This window comes from Trichomonas vaginalis (genome assembly GCF_026262505.1).
Source record: "Trichomonas vaginalis G3 chromosome Unknown ctg_127, whole genome shotgun sequence".
NCBI lineage: Eukaryota > Parabasalia > Trichomonadida > Trichomonadidae > Trichomonas > Trichomonas vaginalis.
Genome location: NW_026529214.1, coordinates 1 through 27,138, shown reverse-complemented (window position 1 = coordinate 27,138; position 27,138 = coordinate 1). Strand labels below are relative to the sequence as shown.

The 27,138-nt window shown below is 36.1% G+C and overlaps 12 protein-coding genes and 10 pseudogenes across 22 annotated transcripts, besides 4 other annotated features; 12 read left to right on the top strand and 10 right to left on the bottom strand.

Moving 5' to 3' along the window:
* Nucleotides 1-870: 870 nt before the first annotated feature.
* Nucleotides 871-2,901: a mobile genetic element.
* Nucleotides 1,485-1,838, top strand: TVAGG3_1076820 (uncharacterized protein; the record flags this gene model as incomplete). Its single annotated transcript, XM_051256550.1, has 1 exon — nt 1,485-1,838. One exon carries the CDS (start codon nt 1,485-1,487, stop codon nt 1,836-1,838), a length of 354 nt encoding a protein of 117 aa, XP_051076225.1.
* TVAGG3_1076810 lies at nt 1,852-2,519 on the top strand (annotated as a pseudogene). Its single transcript has one exon. A coding segment is annotated over exon 1 (668 nt).
* A 224-nt stretch (nt 2,902-3,125) lies between the features above and the next one.
* Nucleotides 3,126-3,960, bottom strand: TVAGG3_1076790 (annotated as a pseudogene). Its single transcript has one exon. A coding segment is annotated over exon 1 (835 nt).
* An 847-nt stretch (nt 3,961-4,807) lies between these two features.
* TVAGG3_1076780 lies at nt 4,808-6,185 on the bottom strand (annotated as a pseudogene). Its single transcript has one exon. A coding segment is annotated over exon 1 (1,378 nt).
* A 1,000-nt stretch (nt 6,186-7,185) lies between these two features.
* Nucleotides 7,186-7,749, bottom strand: TVAGG3_1076770 (protein of unknown function, DUF4106 family; the record flags this gene model as incomplete). Its single annotated transcript, XM_001304900.2, has 1 exon — nt 7,186-7,749. The coding sequence occupies one exon, from the start codon at nt 7,747-7,749 to the stop codon at nt 7,186-7,188; it is 564 nt and encodes a 187-aa protein (XP_001304901.2).
* A 596-nt stretch (nt 7,750-8,345) lies between these two features.
* On the top strand, nt 8,346-8,629 carry TVAGG3_1076760 (annotated as a pseudogene). The gene has a single exon. A coding segment is annotated over exon 1 (284 nt).
* A 1,827-nt stretch (nt 8,630-10,456) lies between these two features.
* Nucleotides 10,457-11,171: a mobile genetic element.
* Nucleotides 11,172-12,287: 1,116 nt separating this feature from the next.
* Nucleotides 12,288-16,247: a mobile genetic element.
* Nucleotides 12,680-13,578, bottom strand: TVAGG3_1076740 (annotated as a pseudogene). Its single transcript has one exon. A coding segment is annotated over exon 1 (899 nt).
* On the top strand, nt 13,597-14,060 carry TVAGG3_1076730 (annotated as a pseudogene). Its single transcript has one exon. A coding segment is annotated over exon 1 (464 nt).
* On the top strand, nt 14,344-14,496 carry TVAGG3_1076720 (uncharacterized protein; the record flags this gene model as incomplete). The annotated part of the gene is made up of 1 exon (XM_051256549.1): nt 14,344-14,496. One exon carries the CDS (start codon nt 14,344-14,346, stop codon nt 14,494-14,496), a length of 153 nt encoding a protein of 50 aa, XP_051076224.1.
* Nucleotides 14,507-14,914, top strand: TVAGG3_1076710 (uncharacterized protein; the record flags this gene model as incomplete). Its single annotated transcript, XM_051256548.1, has 1 exon — nt 14,507-14,914. The coding sequence occupies one exon, from the start codon at nt 14,507-14,509 to the stop codon at nt 14,912-14,914; it is 408 nt and encodes a 135-aa protein (XP_051076223.1).
* A 662-nt stretch (nt 16,248-16,909) lies between the features above and the next one.
* Nucleotides 16,910-17,896, top strand: TVAGG3_1076690 (annotated as a pseudogene). Its single transcript has one exon — nt 16,912-17,896. A coding segment is annotated over exon 1 (985 nt).
* A 209-nt stretch (nt 17,897-18,105) lies between these two features.
* Nucleotides 18,106-18,450, top strand: TVAGG3_1076680 (uncharacterized protein; the record flags this gene model as incomplete). Its single annotated transcript, XM_051256547.1, has 1 exon — nt 18,106-18,450. One exon carries the CDS (start codon nt 18,106-18,108, stop codon nt 18,448-18,450), a length of 345 nt encoding a protein of 114 aa, XP_051076222.1.
* Nucleotides 18,451-18,663: 213 nt separating this feature from the next.
* Nucleotides 18,664-27,136: a mobile genetic element.
* Nucleotides 19,240-19,713, bottom strand: TVAGG3_1076670 (annotated as a pseudogene). The gene has a single exon. A coding segment is annotated over exon 1 (474 nt).
* Nucleotides 19,727-20,080, bottom strand: TVAGG3_1076660 (uncharacterized protein; the record flags this gene model as incomplete). Its single annotated transcript, XM_051256546.1, has 1 exon — nt 19,727-20,080. One exon carries the CDS (start codon nt 20,078-20,080, stop codon nt 19,727-19,729), a length of 354 nt encoding a protein of 117 aa, XP_051076221.1.
* Nucleotides 20,116-20,697, top strand: TVAGG3_1076650 (uncharacterized protein; the record flags this gene model as incomplete). The annotated part of the gene is made up of 1 exon (XM_051256545.1): nt 20,116-20,697. One exon carries the CDS (start codon nt 20,116-20,118, stop codon nt 20,695-20,697), a length of 582 nt encoding a protein of 193 aa, XP_051076220.1.
* On the top strand, nt 21,616-22,227 carry TVAGG3_1076640 (annotated as a pseudogene). Its single transcript has one exon. A coding segment is annotated over exon 1 (612 nt).
* TVAGG3_1076630 (uncharacterized protein) lies at nt 23,315-23,713 on the bottom strand (the record flags this gene model as incomplete). The annotated part of the gene is made up of 1 exon (XM_001291588.1): nt 23,315-23,713. The coding sequence occupies one exon, from the start codon at nt 23,711-23,713 to the stop codon at nt 23,315-23,317; it is 399 nt and encodes a 132-aa protein (XP_001291589.1).
* TVAGG3_1076620 (uncharacterized protein) lies at nt 24,083-24,589 on the top strand (the record flags this gene model as incomplete). Its single annotated transcript, XM_001294986.2, has 1 exon — nt 24,083-24,589. The coding sequence occupies one exon, from the start codon at nt 24,083-24,085 to the stop codon at nt 24,587-24,589; it is 507 nt and encodes a 168-aa protein (XP_001294987.2).
* On the bottom strand, nt 24,647-24,853 carry TVAGG3_1076610 (uncharacterized protein; the record flags this gene model as incomplete). Its single annotated transcript, XM_001294987.1, has 1 exon — nt 24,647-24,853. One exon carries the CDS (start codon nt 24,851-24,853, stop codon nt 24,647-24,649), a length of 207 nt encoding a protein of 68 aa, XP_001294988.1.
* Nucleotides 24,877-25,044, top strand: TVAGG3_1076600 (uncharacterized protein; the record flags this gene model as incomplete). The annotated part of the gene is made up of 1 exon (XM_001292015.1): nt 24,877-25,044. One exon carries the CDS (start codon nt 24,877-24,879, stop codon nt 25,042-25,044), a length of 168 nt encoding a protein of 55 aa, XP_001292016.1.
* Nucleotides 25,205-25,633, bottom strand: TVAGG3_1076590 (annotated as a pseudogene). The gene has a single exon. A coding segment is annotated over exon 1 (429 nt).
* On the bottom strand, nt 25,868-26,521 carry TVAGG3_1076580 (ATP binding; the record flags this gene model as incomplete). Its single annotated transcript, XM_051256544.1, has 1 exon — nt 25,868-26,521. The coding sequence occupies one exon, from the start codon at nt 26,519-26,521 to the stop codon at nt 25,868-25,870; it is 654 nt and encodes a 217-aa protein (XP_051076219.1).
* Nucleotides 27,137-27,138: the final 2 nt, after the last annotated feature.

Below are 27,138 nucleotides of genomic sequence, written 5' to 3'. Positions count from 1 at the left end.
TTAGCTATGATCGTTGCTTTTGGGAACATAATATGCAACAGATGAGAGATATAGAGAGAACCACCAAAGAGGTCAACGAAGACATAATCCCCTTTGATGTCTTTGAGTATGTCGATAAGAGCTTTCCTGATCTTCGACTTATTACCTATGAAAGGTAAAGGAGGTTTGGTAAAAATCATTTATATGGTAATAAAAATAAGTGTTTACTTGAGACAATAACCTCTGTTGAGTTTGTAGAACAAGATCAGAAGTACGATCAAGTTCAAAACAACACAAATGGCTAGGATTGCGTTACCAACAATCTTTGTCTTTTCCCAGCAAGACTTCTTCTTTGGTTCATGTGCTGCTTCGACATCACTGTATGGCTCGGACATTAACTTAAAAAGTGTCATGACCACTTCATTTTTGATGAAGTCAACAGCTTATGTCCACTTCCTCCCACAAGCACTTGGGAACAAGAGAAGGTCATCATTGAATACCTTCAAGCCACTGAGAAGCTCCAAAAGCTTCAAGATCTCCGCGAAGAGTTCAAGTCCCGCTTGAAACAGGAGAACTTACTGCAGGAGTACATGCTTCTTGTACCCATTACTAGATGGCTCCCATTTACCATCAGAGTACATTGCAGCTCTTGATGCACTCAAAGATCTTCGCGGATCACCGTCCGATCGGTAAAGAAGCCTTCGAGCTCACCATTGAGCAAGCCATCTTCGCCAAGCACAATGCAAAGAAGCGGATGCTCGAAGCTCTTGATAAGATCAAGGAGTACGTCGAAACGTTCTAAAAATAATTACTTGAGTAAACGATAAGTTTTATTCATTGTTTATCTTTTCAAGATATTCTTTCATCTTGACGTTATATTTTCCTAACTCATACAATAACATACTTAAGACATAAATTATACCTACTTATTAACTCAGTATATTGAGCATTATATGCATACTTAAACTCTTGAGCAATATTGTTCTCATCAATGATTCTGATCTGAGCTATTTTTGAGAAAGGTGGTGGAATACCACAACATGTGATGTCTGGGTCCAGTAGGTCTATTTCACACTTGAACCCAGTCATTCTGTGAACAACTTCTTCCAAGTCTGGCTTAGGTAGTAAGATCTGATCTTTGCTCACTAAGTTAGAAAAGAGCTCTTTGTCTTGGTCTAGAAGTATCTTCTGGTATATACTAAGTAAATACTCTTCTACACCAATCCTCGATGAAGTCTCCACAGATCTCGATGAGGTCAGGTTGGAAGTTAATGGACTTAAAGGAGGAGGATACATTGGTGCTTCTGAGTTCGTAGTTGTTTCCTCTTTTTTTATCTCTGTTGGAGCATCACTTACTGTACCAGATGGATAGTTCTTTATCACAATGTTATTAGTTGTTCTTGAATCAACATTGCTTGTTGGTTCAATTGGAAGATTAGCTGCACCATAAAGAATTGACTTCGATCTCATTTGTTATGAGTAAAAATTGTTTTATTCTCATATAAATGACGAACATTAACCCAGAGAACAACACAGAATATACTGCAACAGGAGTTGTTTACAATGATCTAGATCAGATCGTCCAACTCAAAGCCCCAAGAGGAAGGAATTTAATAAGACAACCTCCACCAAAGATATATGTTGATGATGGTAGTAATGGGTTCAACTTAGTGTATCATTACTCATATCCTCAATATGCAAAAATTGGGTCTACCCCAAACGTGACAAACCATTATATGAACCTTTATGATGAAGCAAGGTTTCATGCACCAACGAAGAAAGAACCTGATGCATCAAGATTACATGAATTCGCAGACCATGATGGTTATAGCGATTACTCAATGCCTGTAAGACTTTAACGTTAATAAAAAAATGACTGTTGGTAAACAAGAAAAAACTTTAATACAAGAGGATTTGATGCTACCAATATATTCAACTGATATGGGAGCTTATCAATTCGATACATTTGAGAATCCTGGTGGAACACCACCATATTTTCTTTTGTTCATCAATGTAAACAGTAGAAAAGGTTATGCGTTCCCAATGAGTGAAAAGAACTCAAACAATGTTCTAAGTGCAATGCAGAAGTTCATTTCACAAGCTACAGGTGAAATGAAGCCTACAATACTTACTAGTGATGAAGACCCAGCTTATACGACACAAAATGTTCGAGATCTGTTGGTCAGTCATAACATTGAGCACATGACGACACAGAAATACAATCATAACATACTAGGTATTATTAATAGGTTCTGTAGAACTATTAGAACTATGTTACATATGAAGTTAAACCTCAAAGAAGGTGATAAAACACCACCTTTCACTGCAGATACAATGAGACAAATTATTAATGACTACAACACTGAATATCATTCAAGCACACAACAAAAGCCTGATGATTTCACAGAAAAGGATAATGAGGAATATATAAAGAAGCAAAGATTGAAAGAAGAGTATGTCAGAAAAAATAACCTTTATAACTTAAGACCTGGTCAAAAAGTTCAAGTCATAGTTGAACCAAGAACATGGGGTAAAGGTAACCAACAAAGAAGACATCTTGATCCTTCTTATTATACAGTTGATTCAGTTGATACAAGTGCATACTTGTTAAGAGCAAAAGATGGAAGTGTTGCAAGATATCCACGTTATCAGATATGGACAAAAATAGAGCATGGATTAAAGCAAGGAGAAACTTTAGATCAAGGAAGACACGGTGCTGTTAAAAGTATTGATGGTCATGAACTTGTCGGTAATGATGTAAAGTATGATGTTACGTTTGAGAACGAAAATACAGGAAAAGTGACAGGTAGAGGTATGCGTGAAGGTAATCCAAACAGGTTGTCACAAATGGAAGTACAGTATTGGAGGAAAAATATTAATGAAGGTCATGTTAAAGATATGCCTAGTTTTCTTGAGAAGTATCGTGGGTTTCGAGTTTAGCTTGTAAGTCCTTTATTTTTGTTTCATACAATGAGATCTTCCTTCTGATCTGTTCATCATTGAGAGGTTGCTTGACTTTACGGAACTGTACACGTCCGTCTTTCATTGTATGTACATAATATCCATCAGGAACCTTACCATCTTTTATATATTCAGTTAACCACTTTTGTTTAGTTGATGCTTTAATGACTTGACTCATTTCTTACTGGATAAATTTTTATGTTTTTTATCTTTTGACGATTTTTTCTTATCCTTATCTTTCTTCTTGTCCTTGTCCTTCTTTGATTTATCCTTCTTCTTGTCCTTGTCCTTCTTGGACTTCTCTGCTGCAGGTGGTGTTGGATTCTGTTTGACTTTAGCACTTGGGTCAGGACCTTGTCTTTGAGACTTAGATATAGATTGTTTAGGAGCTGCTGCTTGTTTAGTTGCTTCAGCTTGTTGTTTAGCTAATTCAGCAGCTTGTTTATCATTCTCTTCTATTTCCTTTGCACCAGTTGCGACTTCATTCTTGAACTTTTGGAGATTCTCAGCAGCATCCATTACCTTATTCGCTCCTTTAAACAATCCATAAAATTTCTGCCATGGTGATACTGAAGGTATATTTCCACCAATTGCTGGAGGAACTGATGCTTCAGGAGTTGGAGATGGTGTTTTGTCTGAATTGAGATGCTTTTCTGCTTCAAGAACTTGTGTAGTATTTTTCTCCAGGTATGCTTTTGCAACCTCCTTAACTTCTGGACGTTCATTATTTACATCCTGTCTTGGTGTTGATGTTTCAGTAGCGTTTTCCTGAGTTACATTAACAACAGGTTGCTCAACTGCTGAAACATTAGCTGCTTCAGTAATGTTATGAGTAGTTGAAACATTTCCTGATATACCTTCTCCTGTTGGAACTCTTGGAGCAATTGTTGTGATGTTCGCCATTGCAGGAGTTGGAGTAGGAGTGTCATCAATCTTTCTGTCAGCTTTCGTCGTTTGCGTTGTAGTATTTGTTGTTTCATTACCATATTTTGATCTTAGTCTGGTAAGCTCTAACTTCATATGTTCTTCAGGATATGCATACTTATTATATTCACCCTTAATATTCTTTTTCCATTCATCGTATTTATCTTCTGCTGATTTCTTAATTGATGCTAGTCCGTTTACAGCCAATTCATCAGTACCGTTATCAGTAGTCTGGTTATATAAAAGATTAGCAGCTGATCTAATTGTGTAATCCGTAAGATTACCAAAACGCTCTATTGTACCTAATGTTGTGTTCTTCAGTTCCTTTCCAATTCCTTGTGCAGCATCTTTGACTAAATCAGCACCCCATGCACCAAATTGTCTCACAGGAGCCGCTATTGATGGTGAAGGAGATGGAGATGGCGATGGAGTTGGTGATGGTGAAGGAGATGGAGATGGTGAAGGAGATGGAGTTGGCGATGGTGTTGCTGCTTTCGCCTTTCTATCAGCTTCTTCCTTAGCCTTTCTATCTGCTTCTTCTTTCGCCTTTCTATCTGCTTCTTCCTTAGCCTTACGAGCTTTTTCTTTCTTCTTAAGTTCCTCTAGTTCTTTACGTTCAGCTTCTTCTTTCGCCTTTCGTTCTGCTTCTTCCTTAGCCTTACGAGCTTTTTCTTTCTTCTTAAGTTCCTCTAGTTCTTTACGTTCAGCTTCTTCTTTCGCCTTTCGTTCAGCTTCTTCCTTAGCCTTACGAGCTTTTTCTTTCTTCTTAAGCTCCTCTAGTTCTTTACGTTCAGCTTCTTCTTTCGCCTTTCGTTCAGCTTCTTCCTTAGCCTTACGAGCTTTTTCTTTCTTCTTAAGCTCCTCTAGTTCTTTACGTTCAGCTTCTTCTTTCGCCTTTCGTTCAGCTTCTTCCTTAGCCTTACGAGCTTTTTCTTCATAATATTTTGTATACTTATCATCAGCCCAATTACCAAGTGATTTGGCACCTGTTAGTATTCCATTTGCGGTTGATGTTGCTGTTCTTCCGAGCCATCCCCCTACCGCTGAAGCACCATTGCCAATAGCACTACCAGCATTTAAAATTCCACGACCAATCCATATCCCTGGTTTTGCCTTTGTATTAAGAGTAAGAAATTCTTCCTTCCTATCTTCAGGTGTAGGATTTGTAACAGTTCTTACAGTATCAACAACAGTGTCAACACTGGTTCCAATAGCACTACCAACAGCTGTTGCACCAGTTAGAATACCATGGGTAACTAAATCAGTAGCTCTTGAGACAACATTATCACTCGAGGCTTTCTCTGCTGGATAGTTTGATCCTTTGTAAGTTCCTGGACCACCTCTATTTGAAGCTTCTCCTTCAACTATTTTCTTCTCTTCTTGTGCTTGTTCTCTGGCAACACTCAATGCACGTTCTTGTCTTTGAATGTTGTCTTTCTTTAACATGTAACCACCAAGTGTCTGTGGTGGTGTGTTTTTATCTAGTGCAGCATCAATTGCAGCCTTTTCTTTTCGCTTTTCTTCGTCTAACCAATTTTGAATAGATTCTGCATCAGTTGGTTCAGCTGGAGTTGGAGACGGTGTTGGAGCTTTAGTTGGTGTTGGAGACGGTGTCGGAGCTTTAGTCGGAGTTGGAGATGGAGTAGGTGCTTTTGTAGGTGTCGGTGATGGAGTTGGAGATGGAGTAGGTGCTTTTGTAGGTGTCGGTGATGGAGTTGGAGATGGAGTTGGAGGTACTGTTGGTTCAACAGTCGGTGAAGGTGTTGGCGCCTTTGTGATTCTTGGAGTTGGCTCTGGTGTTCTAATAGGGGAAGCAGTTGGTGTATTAGCTCTTTTAAGAACCTGTGATCTTTCCGCTTGATTTGAATCAGATACTGGGTTAGTTGTACTAGGATGTGATACAGGAGTTATTTTTGGTGTAGGTGTTGGTTTATTTAATGTTATACCATGACTACTCGACATTGGTGGAGGACCTGCGTGAGCAGTTGGTGTCAGAGTTGGCGTTGGAGCTACTGTAGGAGTTGGCGTTGGAGCTACTGTTGGTTCAGGAGTGGGAGTTGGTGTTGGAGCTACTGTAGGAGTAGGTGTAGGAGTTGGTGTTGGAGTCGACATTTGTTTTAACCTCTCATTATACCAATTCTCCAAATAATAAGCCTCACCCATTAAGTTACTCTGTCTTTGTTTATAGAAAATTCACCTAACAGTAATTCATCATGAATCATTTTCTGCAGCTTTGTCGTGTTTTCTACTTCCTTTATTAGAACGCTCGATGTATTCGCCAATCCTCTATATTCCTTAATCATCTTATCTAGTTTGTTCATATTTGGTACTTCCTTTTTCTTCTCAGCGTTAATCTCATTAGATCGTTTCTCCAATTCTTCAACTACTTTGTAAAGCTTATTTATCTTGACATGTGATTCCTTTACTTCTCCAGTCCTTGGATCCTTAGGTTCCTTGTATTTAGCTAATTTCGTCTCTATATATCTTCGTTTAGCGTCATATCCAGGATCACTGGTTCGTAAAGGATGCGAAGGTGGACGAAAATAAGGTATGTAGAAAATCTGGATCATCATTAATAAGAAGAACGTGCTTTAAAGTTACGAACCGCGTCTGTAAAAGGGTCTCTACCACGTGCTGTATATGTTGATGTAATCAAAAAGCCTTCTCTTCTCATTGGGAAATTAATACGACCTTTTTGAACATATTCTTTCTCAAAGTATTGCCTAGCATTGTAATCAAAAGCAAGATCATTATATATATCGCGCAAAAAATCAAATGTATGCTGCTTGAACTTTTGATCGCTAATTATGGTACGAATTATCGGACGTTCATTCTCCCATTTCTTAACTCGTTCATCAATGAGTTTCCTCTCTTGTTCACTCATTTAAACCTCATAAAAATATATTATCTGCGTATAGTGCCACTAATAGCATTAATCCATGGCATGTCTGATAGTACACGTACTGACTGAACTAATGGCTTATGATTGTTCCAAATAGCTCCTCCAATGTATGCGTTATACTTATTGTTGTCAATAGTTTGTTGAGGTTGAACTATAGGTGTTTCAACAGGCTTGTCTCTACTGAAGTCACCACCAAGAGCTTTATTGAATGCTTTAAGATTCTTCGTTAATGCATTATCTTCACCTAATGTAGTTTTTGCAATTCTTTCACCAAGACTACCGATAACACCACCGACTTGACCAACTTGAGGGAAAAGTTGTTAGCAATGTTAAATCCAGCACCTATTACAAGACCAGGATTTTTTTTCACCATACCCCATCCAGCTTTAACATAATCGCCAAAACCCATTTATTTCTTCTTAAAATAATGTCATCTTTTGTTGCTTAACTTCTTTAAAGTCCGTCTTTCCTGCAACTATATGAACTTCCATATATGAACGAGGTGTTGGTAGCTCTTTGTATTTGTTCCATAACTCTTCCCAATCTTCTGTTGCTCCTGACTGTTCAATCATTGACTGAAAGTCTCTCATAGAATAACCTTGAAAGATAACGAAGTCAGTGCATAGTCTCTTAATGTTTAAACATATATGTCTCCATGTTTGACACATGATGACAACAGTATAGTTATAATGTCTGACCTTAGTGATGAAGTTCGCTAATGGTGAACGTGGGTCATTCAATAAGTCATGACCACCATAATCGTCTAACACTAATAGAGAATTACTGGGATACTTTGTGAAAGGATATTTGTTCAACTTCTTTACAACATATATTGCAATCTTCTTATACTCAAACTTTCCATCAGGTTTCCTTAGTTGATGCTTTGTTAAGATGTGTTCCATCTCCTCTGAAATTTTTTCGAACTTACTTTGAACGAACTCAACAATAGCGTAATACTTTGCTTTCATCTTAACGTTCTTCATTAAATAAGGCATAAGTTCTTTATCATCCTTTTTCAGTACTGGTGCTTTAACTTGACTCATAAATGTCTTCGCTGTTTTATCCATTGTTCCTGATGTTGCTGAGATAACTATTGAGTCATAATATGGAGTATTAGTGAAGCGGTCTGTTATCATTATATGACGAATAACACCATATGTCTTACCTGAACCCATCTTACCGCAGTAGAAATAAACACCATTAGTACAAAATGGATAATCATCAGAAAATGGCATAATGAGTGCATTGTTTAGTTCTTTACTATTCTTACGTGCTCCATCATGAAGAATCTTATCTACTTGATTAATAACTTTCTCCATCTTTTAGTTACATATAAAATGTCTAAATATGATGGATTATACTATGAACATGTTATGAATGATGGCACGATAAGTGGTAATACAGTCTCATATAAATTACCGAGAGACTTCATTGAATATCCTGCGTCAAAAGCTCTGAGATAAGAAAGATAAGTCTTGAGCATCCAGACTTTGAGTTTCTTGCTATTCCATTAGAAATGACAGATTCATCAAAATCAGTGAAAAAAAGGTTTGACATGAGATATTACATAAAACCCAACATGACTACACAGGAGTTGAATGAAGGTCTTATGGAAAAAATGACTGAGGCAAGTAGAGAATTTGTTGATTGTTACTATGATTCAAATGAAAATAAATTGAATGTATTAAGAAAAGGTACATCACCAATCATAACATTACCTTCATACAGTAGTATAGAAAAAAATGCCTTGAATTATAAATATGACATGTCCCTAGGAGATGTGTTGGATTTCATCACTGCGTTATTAGAAACCACTGAAACAGACACAACATCAAGAAAACCAGAGCTTGTTTGGGAAGATGACCATGGTAGAACATTCACGCAAAAAGTAATTCCATCGAAAGCAAAATTTTTAGACTTATGGGAAAAAAAATATATCTCGCGAATGCATGTATATTATAGTTTTACCATAGCAGATTCACTGACGAAAATGATAAAGATAAAAAAACATATAAGTACTTTGATGAGCTTTTCATAACTATAGCGAATATCAGGTTTATCCTTGAGCGAAAGGGCAAACCAACATATAAATTTGTCGGTTATCAGATAAGAATAAATCCTCTCCTTGAGCCTTTAGTAACGTTGAGTAATATTGCTCATGATAACAAACAATTTATATGTAATGTGAATGAACAGCTTGTGCCACCAAAATTTTACGATATCACTGGTTATAAAGATGCACTCGTGTTTGAGTTTTATAAGCGCTTTTCATTCAAAAGAGTTGAAGAATCAACTGATGGTCAAAAAAAGGAATATTATGTAAAAGAACCATATGAAATTCCTAAAGACTCTAATATAATGTTGAACTTATATTAGAGTCTGGTACTCAATCTCAACATAAATAGTTTACGTGACAGAATTTTTTTGACACGTAAAGTTTACATTTTAATGGAAGCGAACAACAAAGCTCCTGCTAGTGAATAAAGGTTAGTTTACATATGAACGTTTATTTTTACACATATATGCGTACATATGCGCGCCCGTATGGTGTCAGTTTTCTGTCACTTTTTCATTGTGTCGGTGACTGTAGCTGTAGGCTACAGGCGACGCACAATGTATACTGTACTCACAAATCAGATTTTTAATCTCTATAATGCATAATTCACTCAATATCTCAATTTTGATATTGCGAGATATTTTTGCTATCGGTTTCGCAATTTTGACACAATAGCAAGAGGGTTCTATAAGCATTATTATCAACGTAGAATCTGAATATCATATCAGAAAATGTCGCAAATCTGACATTTACCCGACCAAATAGCAAAAATAATTGAATACTTTTCGCAAAAACTTTAAAAATCGATAAAAATATGAAATATAGATATTAAAGAGACTTTTTATATAATATTCATAAAGATTTTCCAAAAATATGATACCGCAAAATTAAAAAGTGACGTCTTGAGTGGAGTCAAAGGTCGAAATTGCTAGCTAAATGTTTTTTTAGCGAAATTGCGTATTGTACGTTTTTTTCGCAAAACGAAACCCTTAATAAAAGTGATTGAGGTCATAGCAAAACGGCTGTTTCAGTCATTAATTCTTAAAAATAAAAAGGGTAAAAACTAAATAAAATGGGTAAAATTCAATAGTGTTTGTGCTATCGTTCAATTTGAAGGTGTCTTTTGAAACCGCAAGACACATTGAATTTTTGAATAGTGTATTATGGTTTGACAAACACCAATGAAAAAAATAAAATGATATTTATTTTAAATATATAAGATCCTTATATAAAATATAAATATTTTATCGTTTTATTTTCTTGTTTTAGAAATGTTTTTTATTGAAAAATCAATAAAACTAACTCCAAAATAAAATTTTTGATTTAAAGACACTATGATGACACCAGGCAAATCTTCCAAGACACCTATCGTCGGGAATCTAACAACCCTAAATTCATCCATTAAGGGTCCACTGTAAAAATTGAAAGTCTCTCAAAATTGAGAGGCGATTTGCAAATAATCATTATCGTCATTTTCGAAAATCCACTTTTCCTAGTGTTCTGATTAATATTATGTGAATACAACAATGAAGCATATGTTTCAATAAGATGGTAATATATTCTATCACTTCAAATCTCATAAAAATTGCAAAATCAGTGAGTTTTATAAGAACATGATTTTTTTCGAATTTTTTGAGAAAGGGACAGACTAGCCCATTGTCACTTTTTAATTTAGCAAATGAACGCTTATGGAGTGGAGTTTTTGGGTAAATCTGATTTGCTTATAAATGAAATAAAATCAAAAGAAACCATATTGGCATTATATTATGCAAAAAATAAGTGATCTTACTTAGTACTTTTAAAGTTAATTTCAGAAAAAATTTGACACAATGGTATCCGGCACATACAAGTGGTGTACAACCAAAATATAAGTTGGTTTAAACATATATTGCTATATCTCATGATCTTACTTAGTACTTTTAAAGTTAATTTCAGAAAAAATTTGACACAATGGTATCCGGCACATACAAGTGGTGTACAACCAAAATATAAGTTAGTTTAAAACTATATTGCTATATCTCATGATCTTACTTAGTACTTTTAAAGTTAATTTCAGAAAAAATTTGACACAATGGTATCCGGCACATACAAGTGGTGTACAACCAAAATATAAGTTAGTTTTAAACATATATTGCTATATCTCATGATCTTACTTAGTACTTTTAAAGTTAATTTCAGAAAAAATTTGACACAATGGTATCCGGCACATACAAGTGGTGTACAACCAAAATATAAGTTGGTTTAAACATATATTGCTATATCTCATGATCTTACTTAGTACTTTTAAAGTTAATTCAGAAAAAATTTGACACAATGGTATCCGGCACATACAAGTGGTGTACAACCAAATCTTCGACTCGATGAACTTGTTCTGGCCAATGCCCATTTTTAAACGATTTAATATTGACCATATCAATAGCCGACTCAATGTAAAAATTTAGATATTATTTTTTTCATTATTCAAACTTTGATAAATTTTAGTATAATAAATGATTTTGTTTCGTGTATGATACAGAAATGAAAGCTTAATTAATACCATTTTGCATTTTTTCAAGAATGTTAGAGTACATCTACATTAAAAAATCGGATTCGAATTGCGATACTGCATCAAATTGTTGCATATCTGATAAGGATCTCAAAAGAGTAAAGTTAATTTTTTGTGTTTTTTTAAGTTTTGGGCCTTAGTAAAACACTATCTTGAGCAATATTTTTGGGATGACGATAGGCCTTATTTGGCCTTACAGTGGACCCTTAAAAATGTGTATTTTAGTGGGTATTATTCTGGATAATGCCAATTTTTACAAGATTTAATATTAACCATATCAATAGCCGACTAAATGTAAAAATTTAGATATTATTTTTTCATTAATCAAACTTTGATAAATTTAGTATAATGAACGATTTTGTTTCGTGTATGATACAGAAATGAAAAGCTTAATTAATACCATTTTGCATTTTTTCAAGAATGTTAGAGTACATCTACATTAAAAAATCAGATTTGAACTGCGATACTGCATCAAATTGATGCATATCTGATAAGGATCTCAAAAGAGTAAAGTTAATTTTTTTGTGTTTTTTTAAGTTTTGGGCCTTAGTAAAACACCATCTTGAGCAATATTTTTGGGATGACGATAGGCCTTATTTGGCCTTACAGTGGACCCTTAATGAAAACTAAATAAATAAATAAAAAAAATTAAATGTACTGCATCGAACTTGGATCCCCAAAAATAAAGCCAACTCGGCAGTTTTAACCGTTATACTACACTTCAATTTCATACATAAACTAATTTTCGGGTATTTATGTTGTCTATATGTCAAAAAAAAAATAAGACCTAAATCAATTTTAAGACACATTTTCTATATACTGTTATCATTGTTGAGAAGTTTGATTTATTGTATTTCCATATTGTGTAAATCCGTGTGATATTCTGTTGGACATGAACTTTGAAAATTTCTGCTTTTCAAAGTACAGTATACATTGTGCGTCGCCTGTAGCCTACAGCTACAGTCACCGACACAATAAAAAAGTGACAGAAAACTGACACCATACGGGCGCGCATATGTACGCATATATGTGTAAAAATAAACGTTCATATGTAAACTAACCTTTATTCACTAGCAGGAGCTTTGTTGTTCGCTTCCATTAAAATGTAAACTTTACGTGTCAAAAAATTCTGTCACGTAAACTATTTATGTTGAGATTGAGTACCAGACTCTAATATAAGTTCAACCATTATATTAGAGTCTTAGGAATTTCATATGGTTCTTTACATAATATTCCTTTTTTTGACCATCAGTTGAATTCTTCAACTCTTTTGAATGAAAAGCGCTTATAAAACTCAAACACGAGTGCATCTTTATAACCAGTGATATCGTAAAATTTTGGTGGCACAAGCTGTTCATTCACATTACATATAAATTGTTTGTTATCATGAGCAATATTACTCAACGTTACTAAAGGCTCAAGGAGAGGATTTATTCTTATCTGATAACCGACAAATTTATATGTTGGTTTGCCCTTTCGCTCAAGGATAAACCTGATATTCGCTATAGTTATGAAAAGCTCATCAAAGTACTTATATGTTTTTTTATCTTTATCATTTTCGTCAGTGAAATCTGCTATGGTAAAACTATAATATACATGCATTCGCGAGATATATTTTTTTTCCCATAAGTCTAAAAATTTTGCTTTCGATGGAATTACTTTTTGCGTGAATGTTCTACCATGGTCATCTTCCCAAACAAGCTCTGGTTTTCTTGATGTTGTGTCTGTTTCAGTGGTTTCTAATAACGCAGTGATGAAATCCAACACATCTCCTAGGGACATGTCATATTTATAATTCAAGGCATTTTTTTCTATACTACTGTATGAAGGTAATGTTATGATTGGTGATGTACCTTTTCTTAATACATTCAATTTATTTTCATTTGAATCATAGTAACAATCAACAAATTCTCTACTTGCCTCAGTCATTTTTTCCATAAGACCTTCATTCAACTCCTGTGTAGTCATGTTGGGTTTTATGTAATATCTCATGTCAAACCTTTTTTTCACTGATTTTGATGAATCTGTCATTTCTAATGGAATAGCAAGAAACTCAAAGTCTGGATGCTCAAGACTTATCTTTCTTATCTCAAGAGCTTTTGACGCAGGATATTCAATGAAGTCTCTCGGTAATTTATATGAGACTGTATTACCACTTATCGTGCCATCATTCATAACATGTTCATAGTATAATCCATCATATTTAGACATTTTATATGTAACTAAAAGATGGAGAAAGTTATTAATCAAGTAGATAAGATTCTTCATGATGGAGCACGTAAGAATAGTAAAGAACTAAACAATGCACTCATTATGCCATTTTCTGATGATTATCCATTTTGTACTAATGGTGTTTATTTCTACTGCGGTAAGATGGGTTCAGGTAAGACATATGGTGTTATTCGTCATATAATGATAACAGACCGCTTCACTAATACTCCATATTATGACTCAATAGTTATCTCAGCAACATCAGGAACAATGGATAAAACAGCGAAGACATTTATGAGTCAAGTTAAAGCACCAGTACTGAAAAAGGATGATAAAGAACTTATGCCTTATTTAATGAAGAACGTTAAGATGAAAGCAAAGTATTACGCTATTGTTGAGTTCGTTCAAAGTAAGTTCGAAAAAATTTCAGAGGAGATGGAACACATCTTAACAAAGCATCAACTAAGGAAACCTGATGGAAAGTTTGAGTATAAGAAGATTGCAATATATGTTGTAAAGAAGTTGAACAAATATCCTTTCACAAAGTATCCCAGTAATTCTCTATTAGTGTTAGACGATTATGGTGGTCATGACTTATTGAATGACCCACGTTCACCATTAGCGAACTTCATCACTAAGGTCAGACATTATAACTATACTGTTGTCATCATGTGTCAAACATGGAGACATATATGTTTAAACATTAAGAGACTATGCACTGACTTCGTTATCTTTCAAGGTTATTCTATGAGAGACTTTCAGTCAATGATTGAACAGTCAGGAGCAACAGAAGATTGGGAAGAGTTATGGAACAAATACAAAGAGCTACCAACACCTCGTTCATATATGGAAGTTCATATAGTTGCAGGAAAGACGGACTTTAAAGAAGTTAAGCAACAAAAGATGACATTATTTTAAGAAGAAATAAATGGGTTTTGGCGATTATGTTAAAGCTGGATGGGGTATGGTGAAAAAAAATCCTGGTCTTGTAATAGGTGCTGGATTTAACATTGCTAACAAACTTTTCCCTCAAGTTGGTCAAGTCGGTGGTGTTATCGGTAGTCTTGGTGAAAGAATTGCAAAAACTACATTAGGTGAAGATAATGCATTAACGAAGAATCTTAAAGCATTCAATAAAGCTCTTGGTGGTGACTTCAGTAGAGACAAGCCTGTTGAAACACCTATAGTTCAACCTCAACAAACTATTGACAACAATAAGTATAACGCATACATTGGAGGAGCTATTTGGAACAATCATAAGCCATTAGTTCAGTCAGTACGTGTACTATCAGACATGCCATGGATTAATGCTATTAGTGGCACTATACGCAGATAATATATTTTTATGAGGTTTAAATGAGTGAACAAGAGAGGAAACTCATTGATGAACGAGTTAAGAAATGGGAGAATGAACGTCCGATAATTCGTACCATAATTAGCGATCAAAAGTTCAAGCAGCATACATTTGATTTTTTGCGCGATATATATAATGATCTTGCTTTTGATTACAATGCTAGGCAATACTTTGAGAAAGAATATGTTCAAAAAGGTCGTATTAATTTCCCAATGAGAAGAGAAGGCTTTTTGATTACATCAACATATACAGCACGTGGTAGAGACCCTTTTACAGACGCGGTTCGTAACTTTAAAGCACGTTCTTCTATTAATGATGATCCAGATTTCTACATACCTTATTTTCGTCCACCTTCGCATCCTTTACGAACCAGTGATCCTGGATATGACGCTAAACGAAGATATATAGAGACGAAATTAGCTAAATACAAGGAACCTAAGGATCCAAGGACTGGAGAAGTAAAGGAATCACATGTCAAGATAAATAAGCTTTACAAAGTAGTTGAAGAATTGGAGAAACGATCTAATGAGATTAACGCTGAGAAGAAAAAGGAAGTACCAAATATGAACAAACTAGATAAGATGATTAAGGAATATAGAGGATTGGCGAATACATCGAGCGTTCTAATAAAGGAAGTAGAAAACACGACAAAGCTGCAGAAAATGATTCATGATGAATTACTGTTAGGTGAATTTTCTATAAAACAAAGACAGAGTAACTTAATGGGTGAGGCTTATTATTTGGAGAATTGGTATAATGAGAGGTTAAAACAAATGTCGACTCCAACACCAACTCCTACACCTACTCCTACAGTAGCTCCAACACCAACTCCCACTCCTGAACCAACAGTAGCTCCAACGCCAACTCCTACAGTAGCTCCAACGCCAACTCTGACACCAACTGCTCACGCAGGTCCTCCACCAATGTCGAGTAGTCATGGTATAACATTAAATAAACCAACACCTACACCAAAAATAACTCCTGTATCACATCCTAGTACAACTAACCCAGTATCTGATTCAAATCAAGCGGAAAGATCACAGGTTCTTAAAAGAGCTAATACACCAACTGCTTCCCCTATTAGAACACCAGAGCCAACTCCAAGAATCACAAAGGCGCCAACACCTTCACCGACTGTTGAACCAACTCCAGAACCAACAGTACCTCCAACTCCATCTCCAACTCCATCACCGACACCTACAAAAGCACCTACTCCATCTCCAACTCCGACTAAAGCTCCGACACCGTCTCCAACACCAACTAAAGCTCCAACACCGTCTCCAACTCCAGCTGAACCAACTGATGCAGAATCTATTCAAAATTGGTTAGACGAAGAAAAGCGAAAAGAAAAGGCTGCAATTGATGCTGCACTAGATAAAAACACACCACCACAGACACTTGGTGGTTACATGTTAAAGAAAGACAACATTCAAAGACAAGAACGTGCATTGAGTGTTGCCAGAGAACAAGCACAAGAAGAGAAGAAAATAGTTGAAGGAGAAGCTTCAAATAGAGGTGGTCCAGGAACTTACAAAGGATCAAACTATCCAGCAGAGAAAGCCTCGAGTGATAATGTTGTCTCAAGAGCTACTGATTTAGTTACCCATGGTATTCTAACTGGTGCAACAGCTGTTGGTAGTGCTATTGGAACCAGTGTTGACACTGTTGTTGATACTGTAAGAACTGTTACAAATCCTACACCTGAAGATAGGAAGGAAGAATTTCTTACTCTTAATACAAAGGCAAAACCAGGGATATGGATTGGTCGTGGAATTTTAAATGCTGGTAGTGCTATTGGCAATGGTGCTTCAGCGGTAGGGGGATGGCTCGGAAGAACAGCAACATCAACCGCAAATGGAATACTAACAGGTGCCAAATCACTTGGTAATTGGGCTGATGATAAGTATACAAAATATTATGAAGAAAAAGCTCGTAAGGCTAAGGAAGAAGCTGAACGAAAGGCGAAAGAAGAAGCTGAACGTAAAGAACTAGAGGAGCTTAAGAAGAAAGAAAAAGCTCGTAAGGCTAAGGAAGAAGCTGAACGAAAGGCGAAAGAAGAAGCTGAACGTAAAGAACTAGAGGAGCTTAAGAAGAAAGAAAAAGCTCGTAAGGCTAAGGAAGAAGCTGAACGAAAGGCGAAAGAAGAAGCTGAACGTAAAGAACTAGAGGAACTTAAGAAGAAAGAAAAAGCTCGTAAGGCTAAGGAAGAAGCAGATAGAAAGGCGAAAGAAGAAGCAGATAGAAAGGCTAAGGAAGAAGCTGATAGAAAGGCGAAAGCAGCAACACCATCGCCAACTCCATCTCCTTCACCATCTCCATCTCCTTCACCATCACCAACTCCATCGCCATCTCCATCTCCTTCACCATCAATAGCGGCTCCTGTGAGACAATTTGGTGCATGGGGTGCTGATTTAGTCAAAGATGCTGCACAAGGAATTGGAAAGGAACTGAAGAACACAACATTAGGTACAATAGAGCGTTTTGGTAATCTTACGGATTACACAATTAGATCAGCTGCTAATCTTTTATATAACCAGACTACTGATAACGGTACTGATGAATTGGCTGTAAACGGACTAGCATCAATTAAGAAATCAGCAGAAGATAAATACGATGAATGGAAAAAGAATATTAAGGGTGAATATAATAAGTATGCATATCCTGAAGAACATATGAAGTTAGAGCTTACCAGACTAAGATCAAAATATGGTAATGAAACAACAAATACTACAACGCAAACGACGAAAGCTGACAGAAAGATTGATGACACTCCTACTCCAACTCCTGCAATGGCGAACATCACAACAATTGCTCCAAGAGTTCCAACAGGAGAAGGTATATCAGGAAATGTTTCAACTACTCATAACATTACTGAAGCAGCTAATGTTTCAGCAGTTGAGCAACCTGTTGTTAATGTAACTCAGGAAAACGCTACTGAAACATCAACACCAAGACAGGATGTAAATAATGAACGTCCAGAAGTTAAGGAGGTTGCAAAAGCATACCTGGAGAAAAATACTACACAAGTTCTTGAAGCAGAAAAGCATCTCAATTCAGACAAAACACCATCTCCAACTCCTGAAGCATCAGTTCCTCCAGCAATTGGTGGAAATATACCTTCAGTATCACCATGGCAGAAATTTTATGGATTGTTTAAAGGAGCGAATAAGGTAATGGATGCTGCTGAGAATCTCCAAAAGTTCAAGAATGAAGTCGCAACTGGTGCAAAGGAAATAGAAGAGAATGATAAACAAGCTGCTGAATTAGCTAAACAACAAGCTGAAGCAACTAAACAAGCAGCAGCTCCTAAACAATCTATATCTAAGTCTCAAAGACAAGGTCCTGACCCAAGTGCTAAAGTCAAACAGAATCCAACACCACCTGCAGCAGAGAAGTCCAAGAAGGACAAGGACAAGAAGAAGGATAAATCAAAGAAGGACAAGGACAAGAAGAAAGATAAGGATAAGAAAAAATCGTCAAAAGATAAAAAACATAAAAATTTATCCAGTAAGAAATGAGTCAAGTCATTAAAGCATCAACTAAACAAAAGTGGTTAACTGAATATATAAAAGATGGTAAGGTTCCTGATGGATATTATGTACATACAATGAAAGACGGACGTGTACAGTTCCGTAAAGTCAAGCAACCTCTCAATGATGAACAGATCAGAAGGAAGATCTCATTGTATGAAACAAAAATAAAGGACTTACAAGCTAAACTCGAAACCCACGATACTTCTCAAGAAAACTAGGCATATCTTTAACATGACCTTCATTAATATTTTTCCTCCAATACTGTACTTCCATTTGTGACAACCTGTTTGGATTACCTTCACGCATACCTCTACCTGTCACTTTTCCTGTATTTTCGTTCTCAAACGTAACATCATACTTTACATCATTACCGACAAGTTCATGACCATCAATACTTTTAACAGCACCGTGTCTTCCTTGATCTAAAGTTTCTCCTTGCTTTAATCCATGCTCTATTTTTGTCCATATCTGATAACGTGGATATCTTGCAACACTTCCATCTTTTGCTCTTAACAAGTATGCACTTGTATCAACTGAATCAACTGTATAATAAGAAGGATCAAGATGTCTTCTTTGTTGGTTACCTTTACCCCATGTTCTTGGTTCAACTATGACTTGAACTTTTTGACCAGGTCTTAAGTTATAAAGGTTATTTTTTCTGACATACTCTTCTTTCAATCTTTGCTTCTTTATATATTCCTCATTATCCTTTTCTGTGAAATCATCAGGCTTTTGTTGTGTGCTTGAATGATATTCAGTGTTGTAGTCATTAATAATTTGTCTCATTGTATCTGCAGTGAAAGGTGGTGTTTTATCACCTTCTTTGAGGTTTAACTTCATATGTAACATAGTTCTAATAGTTCTACAGAACCTATTAATAATACCTAGTATGTTATGATTGTATTTCTGTGTCGTCATGTGCTCAATGTTATGACTGACCAACAGATCTCGAACATTTTGTGTCGTATAAGCTGGGTCTTCATCACTAGTAAGTATTGTAGGCTTCATTTCACCTGTAGCTTGTGAAATGAACTTCTGCATTGCACTTAGAACATTGTTTGAGTTCTTTTCACTCATTGGGAACGCATAACCTTTTCTACTGTTTACATTGATGAACAAAAGAAAATATGGTGGTGTTCCACCAGGATTCTCAAATGTATCGAATTGATAAGCTCCCATATCAGTTGAATATATTGGTAGCATCAAATCCTCTTGTATTAAAGTTTTTTCTTGTTTACCAACAGTCATTTTTTTATTAACGTTAAAGTCTTACAGGCATTGAGTAATCGCTATAACCATCATGGTCTGCGAATTCATGTAATCTTGATGCATCAGGTTCTTTCTTCGTTGGTGCATGAAACCTTGCTTCATCATAAAGGTTCATATAATGGTTTGTCACGTTTGGGGTAGACCCAATTTTTGCATATTGAGGATATGAGTAATGATACACTAAGTTGAACCCATTACTACCATCATCAACATATATCTTTGGTGGAGGTTGTCTTATTAAATTCCTTCCTCTTGGGGCTTTGAGTTGGACGATCTGATCTAGATCATTGTAAACAACTCCTGTTGCAGTATATTCTGTGTTGTTCTCTGGGTTAATGTTCGTCATTTATATGAGAATAAAACAATTTTTACTCATAACAAATGAGATCGAAGTCAATTCTTTATGGTGCAGCTAATCTTCCAATTGAACCAACAAGCAATGTTGATTCAAGAACAACTAATAACATTGTGATAAAGAACTATCCATCTGGTACAGTAAGTGATGCTCCAACAGAGATAAAAAAAGAGGAAACAACTACGAACTCAGAAGCACCAATGTATCCTCCTCCTTTAAGTCCATTAACTTCCAACCTGACCTCATCGAGATCTGTGGAGACTTCATCGAGGATTGGTGTAGAAGAGTATTTACTTAGTATATACCAGAAGATACTTCTAGACCAAGACAAAGAGCTCTTTTCTAACTTAGTGAGCAAAGATCAGATCTTACTACCTAAGCCAGACTTGGAAGAAGTTGTTCACAGAATGACTGGGTTCAAGTGTGAAATAGACCTACTGGACCCAGACATCACATGTTGTGGTATTCCACCACCTTTCTCAAAAATAGCTCAGATCAGAATCATTGATGAGAACAATATTGCTCAAGAGTTTAAGTATGCATATAATGCACAATATACTGAGTTAATAAGTAGGTATAATTTATGTCTTAAGTATGTGATCGTTTAACCGAAAAGTGACATTTCCAATGAGCCAAAGACTACAAAGGTTCTTTGACCTAATTGCTGAGGAAGATGAACCAATATCTGTAGGTAAAGCAATGAGAGTTCATCACAACGTATTTGGTGAAGAAGATCCCTTCTCAAATCCCGAAGAAGCAATTCTTACCATGTTCATAATGAAATGGTATGAAAAGCATCGTGAGGTTGAAGTTTCATACTACACGTTCTTGTATGAGTTAGGAAAATATAACGTCAAGATGAAAGAATATCTTGAAAAGAGAAACAATGAATAAAACTTATCGTTTACTCAAGTAATTATTTTTAGTACTTTTCGACGTACTTTTTGATCTTGTCAAGAGCTTCGAGCATCTGCTTCTTTGCATTGTGCTTGGCGAAGATGGCTTGCTCAATGGTGAGCTCGAAGGCTTCTTTACCGATCGGCTGGTGTTCGCGAAGATCTTTGAGTGCATCAAGAACTGCAGTGTACTCTGATGGTAAATGGGAGCCATCAATGAGTGTATAAAGGATGAGCATGTACTCCTGCAGTAAGTTCTCCTGTTTCAAGCGGGACTTGAACTCTTCGCGGAGATCTTGAAGCTTTTGGAGCTTCTCAGTGGCTTGAAGGTAGTCAATGATGACCTTCTCTTGTCCCTCAAGTGCTTGTGGGAGGAAGTGGACATAAGCTGTTGACTTCATCAAAAATGAAGTGGTCATGACACTTTTTAAGTTAATGTCCGAGCCATACAGTGATGTCGAAGCAGCACATGAACCAAAGAAGAAGTCTTGCTGGGAAAAGACAAAGATTGTTGGTAACGCAATCCTAGCCATTTGTGTTGTTTTGAACTTGATCGTACTTCTGATCTTGTTCTACAAACTCAACAGAGGTTATTGTCTCAAGTAAACACTTATTTTTATTACCATATAAATGATTTTTACCAAACCTCCTTTACCTTTCATAGGTAATAAGTCGAAGATCAGGAAAGATCTTATCGACATACTCAAAGACATCAAAGGGGATTATGTCTTCGTTGACCTATTTGGTGGTTCTCTCTATATCTCTCATCTGTTGCATATTATGTTCCCAAAAGCAACGATCATAGCTAACGACTATGATAACTACGTTGATAGACTGAAACACATTCATGACACGAATGAAATACTTAAGGAACTTAAGGAGAGAATAAATGTTAAGCCAGATGAGAAAATTCCTACTGATCAGAAAGAGATCGTCAGAGAAGTTATAAGTAAAGCTCCATACATAGACTGGGATACATTATGTTCACGTCTTCTCTATTCTGGAGCATACAAATACTATGATCTTGACACATTAATGAAGAAAGTGTTATACCTCAGATATACTAACTTATTTGGTGAAAACATAGATGACTATCTTGAAGGTTTAACTATTGTTCATAAAGATTGGAGAATACTCTTCAATGAGTATAAAGATCTTCCCAATGTTTTCTTTATATGTGATCCTCCATACTTCCATACTTATTCTATACAGTATGGAGATGAATGGACTCTTAAAGATACTGTAGAAACCTTTGATGTCCTTAATTATCCATCTATTTACTTCAGTAGTGATAAATCTTATACAGAAGAACTTATAGAGATATTGACAAAAAGATATGGAGAGAAATTTCCTATGAGAAAGCATGTTATAGATAGAGGTTTAATTAATCCTAACACTCAGAAAAATAATGAAGTAATATATGTCACTTTTTCTGTTAATGGAGAAGAGAAAGATCAAGAAGATAATAGTTGATGAGGGAACTGAAGAAGCGACGACATTCATCTTTGACGACGGAAAGCTCACATTCGTTGTCGATAAAAATGGACAACACTTACACAAAAGAAAGAGACCAAGAAAATTTTTAGATCTCCCAAAAGCTAGGAAACCAAAGGAACCATTTCCAGTACCAGCCGTCCAAGAACCAGAGAGACTTTTGATACCAAAACCTGTGGTTGACAAATATGATCCAGATCAGTTCTTCCCAAAAATACCAAAGTTAGAATAAAAACTCCTTTATTTCTTTAGTATTATATAATAAGTCTATTAGTAAGCTCTGTTCTCGTTCTGTTCTGGTATTTTGACGTCTTTTCATGGTCTCGCATAATAAGATCATGAACTTTTTCTTGAGATACTCGAAGAGCTGAGGTAAGTTATCATATTCTGGATATGTAGGAAGCATCCCTGCTATCGTAAGTGTTGTATCAATAAGGATTGGACTTATATCGGAAAAGTCGAGATCTGGAGTAGAATAAGAAGGTAAGTCTCTTACATGTAGGTAGTCATTATATGCTTTACGCATGAGACTGAGTTTCTGGAGCACAACTATGAGACTTTGGTTCTGACGTTCAAGTTTGCTTAAAGTTCTCTCCAAGCTTCTGTAATAAACGTCAACCTCTGTAAGAGCAGATATTTTTGCATTGATCTCGGAGATCTTTTCTTGAACTTCACCAAGTTTGACCTTAACTGACGTTTGAGCTCCCATCATGTTTTCATCAAGGTCATTCTCTATGTCATCAATGATATCTTCCCATGAAGTCATGTTTTCATCATTGATCTTAACGTGAACACTCATGAAAAAAATGTCATGTAAAGTATAAATGTCAGATTTTTACTCTTGAGCTTCTTCTCTCTGGATTGACTCGTCTGTAGGGCTTAATGTGCCATCACGTTCGACCAGAAGGTTCTGCTCAGGTCTGTCAAGGAGCTGTCTGTAGGTCGTGAAGGTTTCAACGAGTCCTTGGTAAGGAGTTTGGAGATCAACATCGACCCATGGGTGTTTGCGTAAGAAAGCAGCAAGGCTTTCACGCTTGGAGTCAATGACATCTTTCTTATTGGTTAATCCTTCTTCAAAGCTTAGGATTACTCCTGCAGTTGATTCAAGTCTTTGGATCTGGCGTCTGGAAACCTTGGTGAGTTGTCTTATCCTCTCGTTTCCAAATACATGCAGGAGATATGCAGAAATTACTTCATTAAGTTCGATTAAACAAATTGGATGAAGATCAGTCATGGCTTTTGTAAAGCAATCTTTTGTAAAGCTGTCTTTTGTAAAGCAGACTTTTGTAAAGCAATCTTTTGTAAAGCAATCTTTTGTAAAGCAGACTTTTGTAAAGCAATCTTTTGTCAAGACGTCTTTTGTAAAGCAGACTTTTGTAAAGCAATCTTTTGTCAAGACGTCTTTTGTAAAGCAAAAGTATTCAATTTTGTGAGAAAATGCTTTTGTAAAGCAGTCTTTTGTAAAGCTGTCTTTTGTCAAGACGTCTTTTGTAAAGCAGTCTTTTGTAAAGCTGTCTTTTGTAAAGCTGTCTTTTGTAAAGCTGTCTTTTGTAAAGCTGTCTTTTGTAAAGCAGTCTTTTGTAAAGACATAACCGACGACCGAATGTCCCAAGATGGTACAACACCAGCTCCAGCATCACCAACACTAGATATGATGGCAATGATGATGCAGATGATGCAACAGCAAACCCAGCTTATACAGCAAATGCAGGAAAAGAAAACTTTCAATAAACCTGCAAAGAACTCACAAGATCTTGAAGCTGGACTCAATGCTCTCAGGAACGACTACAAGAGAGAGCAGATGACGTTTAGGAAGAAGGGTGATGAAGATTATGAGAATGATCCGATCGAGGAAGACGAGATCAAGTCCACTGCATCCACAAAGACCCTCCAGGATGAAAGAGATGATGAGGGATTCCTTACCAAGTCTCAAAGACTCTTTGTCCTTGAGTTCTTCACGATCTCTGCCTTGAGATCTATGAGGAATTGGAAGGGTCGCGTTCCAAGTGGCTCAAACAAGCGCGAACTACTCATGACCGCAGTACCGCTCACTAAGACAAAAGTCCAGCTCATGGACTTTATCCTTTCCGCTTGTCCCGACGAGATCTAAGATCTGATCAGAGTAAAAACTTACATTTATGAGCTAAGCTCAGTAATAATTAGTTGTTTATTCTTTCTTCTCATACTTCTGTGCAAGGTTTCCACGGAAGAACTCAAGCAACATTTGGATCTTTCCAAGCTTTCGACCTTCTTTTTCGAGGTCATCCTGGTAAGTTCGGAATGCGTCAACGTGTGAGCTCGCATAGAATGCAGCAACAACAACCTCTTCTGCACCTTCTTTGCTGTCAAGTGGCATGAACTCGAATCCTTCCATTCGACCAAATAAAAGTGACAAAAATGTCAATGAGACCCACTCGTTGCATAGATGCTAAACCTGGTCCGAAGATGCAAAAGTTCTTCAGAACACTCATGTCTGACCAGAGGGAGTACGGTCATGAAGAGGTCATACAGATCTTCGATCAGTGTGTACCAAAGCCTGAGAATCCAGACGAACTCTTCATGTAAATTTACTTGCTTCAATGGAGAGATGAGAGACCAGGTATGAAACTCAGACCAATAACAATCTTTCCAGGTTTCTGCAATTACCTAGAACAAGCATGCCAGATCAAATGGTCTGACACCATCTTCCTCCAAAAATAAACTTTATCGTTTATAACACTTCAGGATCTACATCTATTTCTTCTGCTTCATCCTCAATGTCGATCTCTTCGACAGGTTTGATAGCAGCTTTGAGTAAGTTCTTACCCATTGTCTTAAGTTCAACTGGGTTATATTCTTTGTCTTTACTCTTTGTTGATTTCGTGAGATCTACATATAAACAATAACTTTTAGTCTTGTCAAGGTTTATTCTCGCTGAGAAATGGTCAGGAATGTTTATAGCTATCTTTTCAAACTTGAGTAAATTAGCTAAACCTTCATTTGTGTATTTCTGCTTATCGACAAAGATCATGATCGGACTTGCACTATAACCATACTTTCCTTGACATAATGTTTGTGGTAAGCATATAAGTAGTCTCTTTGCTGTTTTATTTTGCTTCTTCACTTCATCTACAAACTGTTGGATCTTAAAGAACTTTATATGATGTTCAGACATCTTTATATACCCGATAAAAAGTTCAGATAAAAAAATAATTAGCTATATTTTTATTAGTGCATAAATGAGTCTTTCTTTGAGATTTTCTGATGAAGATCTAACTTTGGTAAGATCTTTAAAAGATGATGAAAACATTCTTTCTGTCATTGATGAAGAAAAGAAATACTTCAGTAATGATGTAAAAATAGAGCTACTCATTCATACTGAGAAACAGTTTGTGATCGTGATCTTGAGTTAAGCAGCTCTGAACCAAGCGAATACAGTCATAAATGGTGGTAAGAAGTCTTGACCTTTTCCTGTTGCATCTGTGATTCCAGCTACTGTGTGAGTATGGTTTCCTGCAGATCCGCAGAAAATACCTGTACTAACATCTCTAGGGTCATCTGTGATATCATATCTATTCATACCTTGTCTATCAGAACCTGCTGCAAGATTTGTATAACCTCTTTTTGTCATTGAATGTGAATGCTCTCCATTAGTAGATGTTGTTGCACTGAACCTATGGGAGTGTGGTGGAAGGTTTTCAACTCTGATAGTCTTTGAACCACCAAAGTCCATTGATGAGTTAGAACAGTAAAGAAACTGATCAACAATCGGTTGCCAAACACCTCCATAAAGGGTTTGCGGGCTTGTTGAGCTCATTGATGTAAATATAGAACCAATTGGATACATCATGTCAAACATGTTAGAAGGTCTATAAGTATAATCTACTGTGGTGACATCGTTCAAATAAAACTCAAACGTATCTCCAGGATGAATAGTTAAGTTTGTTCCATCTTTTTTGTGGAACACAAGTTCAATAGATTTACCATGACTCAATGTATAGTAACTTGGACCTTTTTCTGATGGACCAATGTTATAATTTATAAATATTGCAACTTTACCCATATCATTATTACCAAAGCTAACTGTAATGCTTTCAGGTATTCCATTGTTTACAGATGCATTAGAGATCTTTGAGATCTGTTCATTAACATAAGTTTTGTCTGCTTTGTTGTCTAAAGAAGTTTGAAGTGAATTTATGTCGGAGATATTGTGTTTATGAGATTTCAAAACTTTGTTCGTTGCGTCAAGTTCATCTTTGTCAGCTTTACTTTTAATAGCATCTTCAACGGTTATTTTTGCCTTAACTCTCAACCTAAATCTTGGCTCAACTAATACACCGTTAACAAAGAAGTATGAAGCATAAATTTCAGCGTTATAACCAAATGATTGTGGTGCTATACCTGTGTCATACTGTACAGTACAGTGTATGTCATAACCTTTAGCACGAATGAATTTATATCTTCTTTCATTAACATTTTTCGTATTCACTTTTTCACCCTGTGTTAAATATCCGTGGTAGTCCGTTATAATCTGTTCATCTGAACTTATATAATGAACATGGTTCTTGTCAGCTTTCTTATCTAACATTGCTGGTAGTTCATATACTTCGAAGTTTCTGGCATGACCTTCAATGTTCGTACATTTACTATCTAAACTGTTAAGAGTATCTTTTACGCTAG